Source organism: Aythya fuligula, chromosome 20 (assembly GCF_009819795.1).
Source record: "Aythya fuligula isolate bAytFul2 chromosome 20, bAytFul2.pri, whole genome shotgun sequence".
NCBI lineage: Eukaryota > Metazoa > Chordata > Aves > Anseriformes > Anatidae > Aythya > Aythya fuligula.
The window spans coordinates 3,655,644-3,670,233 of record NC_045578.1 but is presented as its reverse complement, the minus strand read 5'-3'; the positions used below and the strand labels follow the sequence as shown (position 1 = coordinate 3,670,233).

Here is a 14,590-nt window from a genome sequence, read left to right as displayed (position 1 = left end):
CTGCTCCTCCTGGTACCTTTTGGTGGTTTCATGTGCCTATTTGGCATTGTGGCATGGCTGGGAATATGCTGCTGTAGGCAGGGCAGGCACCTCGGGGTGGTGGAGGCAGCTCTGGACATGTGCGTGTGTTCTCATTAGGAGCTCATGTGCTCTGATCAGTCACCGGATTAGGAGCACAGCTTCACACAGTAACCGGGACTGGACGGGACCTCTGCAGATAATCTAGTTCAACCTCTCTGCTCAAAGCATTCTTTGTAGTTCCTTTAAAGCTAAGTAATCGGTCACTTACCCACCTTTATTAAGTTATTTAAAATATATTTTATGAATATGTTTTGGAAATGAGATGTGCCCCCCCCTCCCCTGCAATGAGTTAAATGTAAACTCCCATCTTTGCTCTCCTCTTGTTAAAACTTTTTAAGTCTCCTTTTGTTAAAACTTTTCTTGTTAAAACTTTTTCCTGGATTCAGTTTAATTAATTAATATATTTATTTATTGAGCCATTTGAAGCACCTAAGGTGCAGAATCAAATTTCCCTGTGTTTCTATGAAATAACAAAAGCAAGGGATCTGGATTCTGCAGTAGTGTTGCTGAAGGAAAGAAAGAAAGAAAGAAAAGTAAAAACCAACAAAACAAAACCAACAAAAATAGACAAACAATGAAACCCCAAACCAAATAAAAAAACTGGTCTTATTTAAGAAGAAAGGAAAGACCAGTTTCCACAAGGATTTCATCCCCAAACCCTTGGCATGATGTTATATCTGCTGAGCTATGCTGTTACTGCAGTAGCTTAAAACTATTGAGTGAGCATGTATAGAAAATAAGCCAATGTGCAAACTTTAGAATTTGTATGTCTAAAGGACTCAAATTTGAGGCTTTGCGTATGCTTCCCGAAGTGTTTGAGATGTATGCTTTTCAAGGGCTGTGAAGGTATTGAGTTTCTGCTCTGTTTTCCTTGCAGGTGTGTTACTAGACATCCAGCAGCACTTTGGAGTCAAAGACAGTGGGGCTGGCTTGCTACAAACAGGTAAGAGTATTTGTTTTCTTGCTGGTTTGGTAACCTTGCTCATCTCAGAAGGGTGCTTTCAGATTTCTGCACTTAAGGTCTTTGGTATGTTTGCTGTGAAATGCACTCTTACGAGGAAGAAGAATGAGGATGTGGTTGGGGGTTGTTTTTTTTAGTGGGGGCGTTGTTTTGTTTTGCTCGCGGGCAAGAGGTCAGGGCTCAATGAGTGCAGAATGAGACAAGAACAAAGGAACCTAATGATGTTATTTATGACAAATTCAAATAAGAGATGGCTACCTAGATCAGAAAGCTCATGATAACCCAACAGCAGGATCCTGTTGTTCTTGCTCAACAGAGGTCACTACTAAGTATGAGGTGTGATGCCCTTCATGTGTTCTATGGAGAATCTGCTGAATGTACAGTAATTGGGAGAACAGTGTGACACAAAAATGTAAAACACATCAGGACAAACACCTGAGGATGAAAACTGCAGGAAGTGCTGACAATCATTGCATTTATGCTACCTCATTGATTAAAAATACCCCTATGATTTTGGTGACATTAACATCAGACATTTCTCTCCCTGTATTTAAGGAAGAAAGATAATTGAAATTCTGATGTCTGTCCTTTTAATGTTGCAGACATCTGCAGACAGAGCTGTACAACCCCAGGAAAAACCCAGCTTTTCTGGCCTGTGGTCCAGAGGTGGTTTAATGGAGTGGCTTTGTCAAGGACTAGAGTTGATGACACTGAGTAGCAGTCTCATGACAGCACATTTGATCTTATGGAGAGTTGAAAGGACTAGCCACACAGCAAATGCAGTATTTTAAGGAGAAGAACAGTCTGGTTTGGAAGCTTCTGACAGAATTATTAGTTGGAGTTGTAGAAATGTGATGCTGTGGTTGTCCTGCCATTGTCCTCTGCCTGAGGAAACCACCCTGGAACAATTGTATCTCTGAAAAAGTTCGAATTTGATTAGGGTTAAAAATAGCGGGGCAGAAAGATGCTTTTCCAGTCCATTTTTTCACTGTGATTACCAAATGCTCACCAGGATCTTGTGTGTGGAACCATAGCCAACAAAAAGGTGTATAAAATGATTCACTCTTCATGATCACACTAGAGGTGAGAATGTTCTGGAGCTCCATCAATTGGCCATAGGTTTCAGGCTATTTGAATCACTGCAACATTTCCTCCTTGTTATTTTCTACAGCCCATATCATAGCAGGTTCCTCATCTGTGGTTAGAGCTTCTTGGTAGTGTTGCAATACAAACAATTAATAGTAGTCCATATTAGGGCTTTAAAAATACTCAGGGGACGGCAGAGTCCAGCTAAGCTGGTGTGTGCAGCACGCGTCCAGAACAGAAGGTCTGAGCTTTACAAGTGTAACTGATTATAAGGAGCATCCACCAGTTATGCCCAAAGTGGCACTGGGTGTCTGTCAGGCTCTTTTCTACAGCAATTATTTGTTTTTATTTATGGTGCTCAGAGGAACAGATCCTCAATGTATCATTAGACATGAAGTGCCTTCAACAAAATATTCTGGTGGAAAATGGCACTTGCCAAAGCACATATATAATCTTCATTCCTCTCAGTGGATGAAATCCCTCTGCAGATGATTTACTGACAGCAAGCAAGAGCTAACCTCCAACGGGGCATTCCATTTGTTAATTGCAAGATGTGTTATTTATTTCTCTAGCAAATGTACAGGGCATCTGAAAACAGCATCACTGAGATATTGCAAGAGTGCTGCTGAGTGTGTCATGATTTTTGTAATCAATAAATATTGCTTTAAGAAAAGCAACATTTTCTCTTGTTTTTTGCTGATCTGAAAACGGAGGGCTTGACTTTGCCCCTGCTCTGTAGATACTGATGTATTAATCACAGTGCCATCACAATCCAAGGAAACGACTGTTCACAAAGTAATACACCATTTCGCATAAGTGAGGTTAGGGGCACATAACTGAAAACTTATTAAATGTATTACTTCAGCTTAACAAATTTCTGCCTGGCAGCTGGCCCATGGCCCATGTACCCTTAACGCTGGCAGAATAAAACATGCTGGCCTAAACTGCCGTAAACACTACCTAAAATCTTGCAAGTGTTCTCCAAGTCTGACCTCTCTAAGTGTGCAGACTGAGGGAAATGGATGCAGAGTGTTAAAGTGTTTGGCCAAGGTTGTAAAGGAAGCCTGCAGTTGAGCTGGGACCAGAACTGAAGTCTCCCAGATCTCTGTCTTAACCTTGAACAGTTCTTTTCCAAGCAGAGAGTCAGAAATATCATCTTACTCCCAGGAGACGGTCCTGCTAACTAATTGAGTGATATGAGACGAAAGACTGCTCATCCTGAATATGTCCTCTGAATAAAGAGTAGATTAGTCTTCAGGTTGTTAATCCTGCATCTCAATGAGTCCTAAATTAATTTACAATGTTAATGAGGGGGAGTGAAATGTGGTATTCTCTGTTAGTTCATATCATTCATCAAACAGGCTTTAAAAAATAATAAAGAAAATCCTTTTAACTGAGAAAAAACAAGGCTGCTCACAGTGCTTTAGGAAGAGATGGTGGAGAAAACTCAAACAGCAAGGGGAAAAGAAATCCACCAAAGGCAATGTATCGCCCTGCAGTCATACCATAACCCATTCTTTGCAGGCACAGCCGGTCTCGTAGCTCCCTCACTCCGAACATTCAAAAGCCAATTCATGCACTCTCAGCTTCTGCTGCTCTCTGGAAAGCAAAGGTGACTGCTTTCTTAGGAATTGCCAAGGCAGAATTTGAATTTTCATCTTGTCTTATATTAATCCCAAGATACAAGATATTTGCCTAGGAGATATAATGAAAACTGGTTACAGGAAAACTGTAACTCCCTGCGCAGCAAATTTGCAGGGACGCTCCAGCCTCATCCATAATGGAAAGGAGCAGAATGTGGTAGCCTCTGTAGCAAGGATCCCATGACAGCAAAGGACACACTGACAGATGTATCACAATTGCTGCTTGCTCGGTAGCGTTGTAGAGTAACAGGCATATAACTATGTTGATTTCAGAGCCTCAATTATGCCTTAATGATACTAAAATTCTTCCCTTTTAAAGCTCTACATGCGCACAGTTATATAAATAATAGTTAAGTGCACTTAATGGTCCTACAGGTCAGCGTCCAAGCTTAATTGTTTCCTTTCCTTTCTTACTGGTTGCCTTTCCCAGATGGAGAAAGGATAATCTTGACTGATCTCAAAAGGTTATGAGGCATCTCCTTGCCCACTTGAGTAGAGACAGTAATTTGGACTTGCCAAAACTAGAGTCCTCTTAAAACACAAAGACTGGGAGTATGGGGAACAGACTTATCAAGCTGCTTCAAAATAGTGTTATTTGTATCACATTTGCTTCCATATGCAATTAGCCCACAGGAGCAGTGCCCACTACTGCACTGTTTTTCACTGAATTTTCTTTCCCTTCTTTCTTCATTTTTTGTGCTTTATTGCTCTGCCTGCTTTCCTTGCCCTTGAGTTTATTTTGCTTTGCATCTCTTTCCAGTGTCTATTTAGCAGACCAGAGCTCTAATAATAATAGTGCCTGGCTCTCAGTACAGTTTGTCTTCTGTATATCTCCGGATTTTTTACATAGGAGGGAAAATGAGGCTTGCCCTGTTCTACAGATGGAAACCAAAAAAAACAGATGGGAGAAATGTCCTGCCCAAAGTCACACAGCAGGCCTGAGGCAGAGCCAAAATGAGAACTGCAGTCCAGTTCCTGGACACAGCACTCAGCCAGGGCAGTGGTTAGACCCCGAGCTTTGGTCCTTGTTAATGGCACTGCAGTCTCCTAGCCTAGGCAGCTCAGGCTCTGGGGAAGGAACATTAAACAGTGGGGACTGCTGCAAGCAGAAGCTGTGAGCCATCAAATGGAGATTATGGGAAGGATTTTGTTAAAATTCAGAGGAGTTGTTGTCAGGAAGAGCATAGGGATGTCATTAGAGCAAATCCCGGTAAGCAGAAGTTTGTACCGCCAGGTCAGAAGCTAAGAAATGTGAGGCAGTGGAGATCTGGATGGGAACTGCAGCTCTGAAAGAACTTGTGTCTGCACAAAAGGAGATGGGCACTTCCCTGAATGCCTCTCAGCCCCTGTTTTTCCCAGGAAGCCTAGGTACTTTCTTAAGTCTCATTGTGGGCTGATTTTTCTTGTAAGGATCAATTGCAACTAAAACTTCTGTTCATTTGAAAAGTGAAACTTTTACCCGCCGGAGTTGCCCTACCTTTTGAGCTAACCTAGCCTTGCAGTAGGTTGCAGCCTTGCAAGGCTGTTAGCAGCTCTGGCGTGCTGTGATTGCATCAAGCAGGCCAAGGGCCTGTGAAGTGGGAAGGAGACTTGACACAGGGGAGGGCATACGGGAATGATGAGATAAACCAGACTTACCAGAAGGAAGGTTTTTCTTTCAACTGCCTTTGACTCACGTCTTGTCATTGGCTTATGATGACAGTCGATACTGCTCTGACATTTTTGATGTATTCCAAACAAAGACCACTGCCTCTGGATGAGATGCTAACCTTGAATATGTGTATATTACGTGATCTGTAGGTGCCACATGCTTCTTTCCTATTCTACCATCTGCTTCCACCTGAATAGATGCTGTCTTGTTTCCCATCCCTACTGTGCATAACCCAGTCAAATCTTCATCTTTCACTTCTTCCTGCACATGCTTGTCTGTTCTCCTTCCCTTGCTAGAGCAGAGGAACTCATCTTTTGGACATCTCCCTGTTTTCTATTTAAAATTCACAAGCTTTCATTTTGAGTGAATGTCTTCTCCACATCACAAGGAGAGCACTCCCCAAGGCCTGCTATCTCAGGTGTCCCGTGCTATTGCAAGCCAGAAGGTGAGGTAGAAAGTTTTGTGGCTGCTTTTCTTAACTTGTGACTGCAAACGGTTGGGACCACCATGCCTTACCCAGAGCAGCTCATACTTCTGTCATCTTTTTCCCCAGCCATGCCAAGCATCCTTACGTCCACGTTACCCCACTGGGGCTCTGGAGCTCTGAATGCCAGGACAGGGTGGATCTCTCTTTGTGCCAAAATCAGATCCTCAAAGTCATATAAAAATGAGTAAAGCCTCTTTCCCCATTTCACCCTGTCTGATTTTGTGTAACTTTTTCAGAACTTCTCCAATATTCTGTAGATTGATGGTAATACAGGGATTAGGGCAGTTTGTATAGGACAGCTTGGTTTTAAGCAATAAAGATGAAGAAGCAGGACTCTATGTTCACACAATGTGCCTCTTCAGGTTGTTTATTTACCAAGGTAGGGTGACCTGAGATAGACCAGAGCCTGCTTATTGCCCGCATAAGTCCTTTACACATTCTGGCAGGCCTTTTGTCCTGTGTGCTAGGATGGTGTCCGACACGCCAAGAAGTCTGGGCAGTCTGAAGGTCTGATTCATGAAAGCACTTAAACGTATTTGGAAATCTCTTTGCAATCAAGAATGAAAGTATTATCTTGAATCAGTGAGCAGGTTATGGGAAAATGTGTTTGTGCCCTAGCCCAGTCCCGTGTACACTGAGGACCAGGCTATAAAAATGCTGCTTACAATGGGAGCGATCACTAGACAGCCCTATATTGCAAAGTAAATAATCTTTGCTGGGGGGAGAGGGACAGGGAGGGGAAGATGTCCTTGGCTGCTGCTAACAGCAAGTAAATACTTGAGCCAGGGTTGCACTTTGTCTTTTTATTGTATGTGTCAGCAAGTGAGTGCAGGCTCCTAGAACAGGGGAACTCTCCAGACTGGCTTGTCTTCATTAACGTCCTGATTTTATGGCGCTACATGACCACTAACACAACATAACAATTCATTTCCCTGTCCCGCCTTCCTCTGCAGAAGGAAGGTTTGCCCTAGCTGTTGGCCTTTCAGCCAGGGCAGGTACTTGGGCTGGTGTTGCAAGAGACTCTTGCACTTGTGCTGCCTGTGGCGTGCCTGTTCTTTAAGCAGATACTGGCCTATTTCCCCTCAGGCTGTAGTTCCAGCACCTCTTGCCAAAGCTGTGTTCATTTCGGTAATTTATTATAAGTTTGAGGGGAGAGATTTCCCACAGATTTTAGAGAAGTAGTTATCATTCCACCCGAATTTCTCATAGTTCTTAACATAGCCAGCTCATCTCCCCCTGCAGATGTTCCTCAAACCTCAGAATTTCATTCTAGCTCTTTATGCTGGAAGAGGGATTTTTTATTGGGATTGTACAGTGCTTTTAACCAACCTCCTCTTAATACCAGCTCTGCAACCTCATACAGCAGTTTTCTGCAAGGTATCATGTGTATCATGCCCAAATAGTTCAGAAGGGCCAAATTTGCTGCCTTTTGTTATTTACATTTACACTGCTTTTGGACTTCTGAAAGAAGGAGATGAACATTTGAATCATCTTAAGGTTTTGTGGTTTTTTTTTTTTCTTTTTTTTTTTTTTTTCTTTTCTTTTTTCTTACTGTTATTAGACATCTAGTGGCTACCAGCTGCTGAAAGAAAGAGGTGTGTACTTGTATTCAAGACTTCACATTTGGCTTACTTTTTATCCTTCCCCTGTGTGATGACACTAAAAGCTTTTGCGAGTAAGTGGACAACCTGCTGAGCTTTAATGCATGTTTTTCATTGAGTCTGAGAGTCTGATCTTCAAGTATGGTGAGCAGAGGATTGTTTCTGTGTGATCTAAACCAGAAGGAGCTCTGTATTCCCTCTTTACTCTGATCTGGATCTGTGCATATTTGCTACTGATTCCCGTTGAGCCGTGTAAAGGTATGTGTTAGCCCAGAGGGGAAGATTTTTTGTCTTGACATGGAGAGAAGGAGGACATAGGTCTTCTATGAACTCAGGGTAAGAAAATAGACCTAACCTTTACAGTGCATTCTGTATATTTACCGTGCTTCATCCCAGGGGAGCCGTGAATGTTTTTCGCTCTTAAAAGATTTATTTTAGGATTGTTTTGGTTTTGTGTTGTTCCTTGCACACATCTGAAGAACTCTCATTTTCTTCGAATGCAAACCTAGAGCTCTGCAGGGCTGTGTTGTGAAAAATGTAAGCAGTTATGTTCATACGGGGGGGCTCCGATCAGGTGATAAAGAGGTCAGGCTTGGCCTGTGCCTGCTAGGAGATTTCCAAGCTAATTTCGTGTAGTTGGAAGCGATGTCGGAGGAGGTGTTTGATTTGAAAAGAGATCATTTGGATAAACCAAATAGTTTTGACCCAGTGTAAAAGAGCTCTGGAGCACCAGAGGTGCCAGCTTGCTATGAAGCAAAGTGCATTGCTGTTATACATGTAACACAGCAGGCACCTCACAGGCTCTGGAAGTATCGGGGCATTTCTGTACTGGGGGAATGAAATACTAGGGTTCCGGACCAATCCTTGTGGTTGTTTTATTTCTCTGATGTCCTGTCTTGAGTTCCCGGTGATCTAAACATTTGGCTTTTCCTCCAAACTAATGGCTCTCAAAATTCTGGGGCTGTGCACCAAACCACTGTACATCCTTACAATCAGATTTTTATAGTGTATTTACAGTAATTTTTCCCATCTGCTGATAGAAGGTTGTATGGCAAAGACCAATTTTCTCTTTAAATTATGCAGGGAACCTGCTTTCAGAGGGGAAATATTACTGACCACAGTCATTGCTTATCCCAGTTTGACATTAGTTCTCACAAAAAATCTGAGTGTACGTAAACATTTTTGGCTGAATGCTCTCTTCAGTTGTTTTCGAGTTTTAGTCAAATGGCTGTGAATGGTGTAGGTTCTTAACAATCAAATCTCAGAGGAAAAATAACCAGTTATTTGATGGGATGAATAGTGGAAGCAGGCGTTCACACATGCTGATGTTCTTTGCTGCTGCAAGCAGGGAAATGTCTTCATTTTCATCAGGAAGGATCTTTCCAGGGAATGTTCAGTCCTGATCCTTTTATTCCCCCCACTCAGTTACACATCAAGTTATTCTGAATTAAAAATTTAGACAGATTTAACCATTTCCTTTAACAATTTTCATGCACTGATGTTCACAGCAATGGGAATTATTTTGCATAATCTCTTTCTGCATCATTCTCCTTGCTCTTTGTAGATGCACTGGACTGGGGATGAGGCGATTCTGATTTATGCTGTTGTGGGACAGCAGTGTTGAGCTGAGAACAGTAACAGTAGCATAATCCTTCTGCAAAGAGTTGCCTTAAATAAATAAGAAGCTGCAAGAACTTTATTTATTTATTATTTGAGATACACTAAGTAATTTTAAGTGGATGGTTACAATAAATTACTATTAGGGTAGGCTTGGAAGTGAATTAGGGAGGCGATACAGATAAAGCAGTTTGAACTTTGATTTCTTTTCACAGTACTCCAGTGGAACATGCTCCAAGTTATTTGGTACTGGCTTTTTCCTTGCCTCTATCCACCCTATATTTGAGGGGTCCTGTTGGGGTTAGCTGTCAGCTCCATGCTTCCATATTCACCATGCTATAGTTTTTCCAACCTACCTGGCCATATAAATAACATTAAAAGTGCCAGAGTTCTCTTGGCCATGCCTTTTGAGCACTAGAAATCATTGGCAAAGTCTGACAAAGAGAGGTGCTATTTCATGGGAGCCTCTGTGACTAAACAGAGCCATGTAAGGAACATGGGTGAGTTAAAGAAAACAAAAGTTTTTTTTTTTTTTTTTCTTACTCTGGAATGCACAGGGTGCTTGCTTTTAGAGATCCATGCGTCACCAAACCAAGTTGCATTCAATTTAAGCATCTGGGCTGTTTTTAAAAGCAGTCTCCTATTTTACAGGTGTGGTTTGGGATATATAAATGCTTAACTAATTGTGACTGCAAATCAAAGTAGTTAAGTGGCACAAATAGCACCAGCAAAATTGCTCCCAGGGTAAATTGCAAGCTCAAAATTAGTGACTGAGTTGAGGATCCTTTAAAAACATGATACTAAAAATAGGTATTAGTTCAGAAGGGCTGAGGTAAAGAGTTGTTATGGTGAGAACCATGCAAGTGTTTGACTAGATAAATCCACCTCCTTCATCAATCTTCTTGAAGGTAAAACTGCAGAACAGGAACATGAAAATGTCACATCAATTTTTCTTTTTTTCTTTTCTTCCCCTCACCCCCATTTTTAAATTGACATCTTCTACCAGCAATACGCTGCCCATATGACATCCCTGCTGCAGGAGTTCACAAGAGCACTGCTAAAATGTATAAATCTAATGCACTGCTCTGTTGCTCCAGCTCACGGTGCAGAATTTAAGCTATCAGCTCTGCAGCTGCTTTTGCTTAGTCATGCGGCCTTAGAACGATGATCCATCTCTAAGGGCTATTTGATTTTATTTTGCATCTTTTATAAAAATGATGAAATCTTCTCATGAAGAAGCCTACTTCTGCAGGATGTTTAGCTTCACAGATACCTGCCGTGCCCTGCCCAAATACCAGCCCTACAAGTTGGCTGCCGCACTGAAGGTGCTGGGGGTTTGTTGGCTGCAGGGGGGTTGTAAAAAGACCGCACAGAGAATCAAATGCAAGATCCTGCATTGGATTCAGCATCCTGTACGTGGGCTGTCTGGGAGCTTCTTTTCTCTCTTCTTGTCTTGTTGAATGAGCTGCTGTACTTTCCATTTAGCACTGACACGTGCCAGGTATTTTAGACGTGGATACAATCAGCGGAACCTTGTAGAAAGAAAAAATGGCAACGAGCTGAAGTCTGCAGCAATGACTCCACTGGTGATCTACATCAGTTTTGCAGGCTTCCCGTGTCCATACAGGTGGTTTGACATTTCAGTGTCTGGCCACAGAAATAAGGAGATTCCATGGGGAGACTGTGTGCCTTTGTGAGGGAGCCTTGCCTTTGTGTAAGGACACACCCTGGGAAAGCACGGGGTCCTGGTGATGGCCAGAACACATTTCCCTGTTTGACACACACAGTGAGTTTTGCAGCCTGTGCTAACAGAAGTGGTGGAAAATAAAATTCTTTTCCTGGTTCTTCGAAGTGTGTGACTAATGGTTTGCATGGACATTTTGACTTGCTAATAGGAATTGCAGCACTGCAAAAGTCCTGCTTGGTATCTCTACATCTCTAGATCTCTAGATCTTTGGCTAGAGCCAGAGTTGGCCCTAATTTTTTTTTTTTCTTTTCCGCATTCCTACGTACCAGCTGTCCCCAGAAGTGCTACATTTAAAACCCCAAGAAGTTCAGTTTGCTTTGGATTCTGAGCTGAGACACCTGAGCTGACACCCCAGCCTGTAAATCCCATTCCGTTTTTTTCGGTCTCTACAGGCAGCTGTGAGAGTAAGAAGAACAACTAGGGTCTGTTAACTTCTCCAGGTTTGTCCTTCAGTTCTCGGGGAATTATTATTTGTGTGATATGAGAATAGGGAGTTCTGTGGAGGAAAAGTGGATTCTTTTGATAGGTTGTTGTGGTTCATGTGCAAAGAGACTTGGCTGCGTATTGCTTACTCGATTCTACGTGTACCCTTCTGTATGGGGGGTGCTCGAGTTTGGGTGTGTGAAGCGGAGCAGAGTTCAGCACCCTCTGCAGACAGGACCTTCCAGCTCCTCACAAGATCACTGAGGCTAAATCTATAACCGTGTGTTTACCCTGCTGGTGGTGAATTGTGCTCCATCAGGTGTGGGTCTGCTGCTGTCCCCTGCCTCCTCCAGCTGCTGTCACCAGCCCAGAGATGCAGGGGGTTCGTTTCTGCTTTTCCCACCCAGAGCCTTCAGTTACTTCCAGCTGTGTGCTAACTGCTTTGAAACCCATGGATGTAATCATACAGCAAAGTATTAGCAAATGTCATACAAAGGTGTGTGTGGGGAAGGGGGGGGGGGGGGTGCAAAATAAAGAAAAAAATATTTAAAAGAAAAGTCTCTTGAAAAAAAAACAGGAGAGAGAGAATTTTCCTGCAAAGCAGGTTGTCCAAAGTTGCCTGTGTTCTCTGAGGATGTTTCATGGCAGCAAAGGTGATAATACAGGATATTATACAATAAATGTTGAATTTTCTCTAAAAGCTCCCCAGTGAGATACTTCAATCATCTGCTAATGTTATACCTCCCAGTGGCTTGAACAATGCAGTGTATGACACTGAGCTGCAGAAATGTTTGCATTGTATGTAAAAGATGTTGGGTTTCCTTGTTTGGACTTACGGAGCTTGATCTTTATGAGTTCTTATTCCAGAAACTAGGCTCCTATGTCTAATCACCAGGTAGATAAACTGCTGGCAACACCAGAGCAAGTTTTCCCCCAAGACTCAGTTTTCGGCTGTACAGGACTGCTAGTAGGAGCCGTATCTGTCATCCCGGGAAATTGATGATGGTGTGGTGTCTAGGGAAGGGAATGGAGCAAGTGCTGAACTCAGACTGACTTTAGACAGGCAAACAGTCAGTCATCACTCTCACCTCCTACATATTTAGGCCTGATTGAAATGGTCTTTTTTAATACATTAACAATCCCCAAATTCACCAAATATTGTCTTTCCTTTTTCCCATTAATGTAACTGATGAAGCATAAAGGCATTGCATTTGCAAACCTTGCGCATTGCAGTATTTATTTCGAGTAGTTGTTTTCTAAGAGTACTCATTCTGCCAGAAATATACTAGTGAGAATAAATGTAAAAGCAGAGATTATTTAAAACAGGAAGGCAGTCATGCACAGGCTATCGAAGCGACTATTAACCTTGGGTTCTTTTATAGAGGTCATGTTCTTTTATCCAGGGATGCACCTTCGGTTGCCAAGCTCGCTCCTGGATCTGCAGTTCGGCTTGCTATGGGAGTGTTTGTACAAGTCAGGGATACCTTGGAAATTCTTCTGGGTAATAATCTCAGAAATAACAACTGTCAGACAGATCCCCAGTGCAGGCTCCACCGTAGTTATGATTATTTTCCTTTTGCAAATTAAAGCATTAGGAGCAACGTCAGTATTTGAACAATTTCCTTAAAGAGGTTTATCGCTTTCTGAAGGCCACTCAGAAATACGTCCTCTTTGTCTAAATTGCTGTTTATAAAAGCAAGAGTCAAGAGCATTTCCAAATGATGCCAGCCAAAACAAATCAATTATTAATTTCTGTGGAATCACGGTGGCCACGTGGAGGGCTGAGAGAGGCTTCCTTCCATGCTCTTCACAACCCTTCTTTCTTCCATGCGTTCACAACCCCTCCGCTGTGCTCAGGCCACGGCTGTTCGAGTGGTGATGGTGGCTGCCCTGTGCTGTGCTGGCTGCACAAAACCATGGGAGGTGGGATGTTGTAGGGTCTTCTGTATGTTGTAGGGTCCTCCAGATGTTGTAGGGTCCTCCTCCGAACTTCTCTGGCTTGCTCCCATGTCTTGTTAGACATTGGGTTTGGGTGGGTGCCTGGAAAGCCTGTCTGTTGTGGCTAAGAGAAGCATAGGTGGAATTACGAAATGTGCTTTCACAGAAAGGGAAAGGAGCATGGTACCAGCTGGGAGTCTAAAGCCTTCTTTTTGGCCAACGTTTTATCCTCCTCTATGGTACATCCAGCCTCCTCCCTGACCCCACGGTGCTGTAATGGTTCGGCGTTGCCTTTCCTGGCCCTTGCAGCAATTGCTGGATCCGTTCTGACCAGACGCGCAGCATCTGTGACTGCAGGCGTAATGACTGGGGACATAACATAAATAAGAAGCAGTTCAGGGTACAGGATAAGTGAGAGCACAAACGGTTCCTTCCTTGCCTTTTTAGAGAATTGGTGACTCATAATGAAACTAGACAGCAAATACTTCGTTTATACTGGCGACACTCTTGGCCAACGTGTCTGGCCCGATTCGGCCAGCCCCTGCCTCTGTGCGCACACATTTTGCCTTCACATGCCTGCCCCTCACTTCCCCCTCAGGGGACAAGTTTTAAAGATAATCTGCGTTATTCGTTTGCTCATTCTTAAAAACGGGGGGAGTGTAAAAGCACGTGAAGGCAGGTTGTGTGTTTTATCTTTTCCTCGTAATGCAGAAGCAGTCAGCAGAGGTCAGTTGCTGGGAACCACTCTGCAAACTCACCGGCGAGCGGTTAGCTCGTGGAAATGAAAACCACCAGGAGTGTTGTTAGGGCCGGAGCTTAAAAGGCTAGATCTTCATGTGGATAACAGATTGTAATAATAATCTAAATTAATTCTTGGGAGGGAGAGAAATCCTGAAGCCTGAGGGCTTAAACCAGCCTCTAAGTGATTCAGCTGCCTGCGTAGGGATTTTCTGTACTTTCCTCGGAAGGATCTGCTCGCTGTCACTGTCACAGACAGGATACCAGATTACACGGCTTTCTTATCAGTTGCCATTGTTCTCGTGTTTTTATGAAGTGGTCTCCTGAGGTTACATGAAAGGTCTTTTATTGGGGGATTCATTATTCTGTGTACAGTGGCAGCGCCTTGGGCAGAACGACGGACACTGCCGTTAGGGAGAAACTGGGAGATTCCATCGAGAGAGCAGCTCTCCCATTGCTGCTTCGAAATGAAACCCAGCCAGCACTGCAGAAAGTTCCTCTGTAAAAGGAATGCAGTTTTGGGTGGTAGCTTACATAGCAAGAGCTGTCATTGAGCTAGATGCTTCTGTATTTCACATCTTTTCTCTACTTTTCTGCCATCTCAGAAAAAAAGCAGG

General features: G+C 43.0%; 1 protein-coding gene across 4 annotated transcripts in view; it reads left to right on the top strand.

Annotated features, from left to right (window-relative positions):
• The window catches only part of LOC116497222 (protein spinster homolog 2), a 134,773-nt gene that overhangs the window by 34,167 nt on the left and 86,016 nt on the right, over window positions 1-14,590 (top strand). For all 4 annotated transcript variants that reach the window (XR_004254089.1, XR_004254090.1, XM_032200864.1 and 1 more), the window contains exon 2: window positions 959-1,024. Coding sequence is in view for 2 of the 4 variants with exons in the window: in XM_032200864.1 (XP_032056755.1) it covers window positions 959-1,024 (66 nt within the window). In the remaining 2 variants the exon portion in view is untranslated. The remainder of the gene's footprint in view (window positions 1-958; window positions 1,025-14,590) is intronic.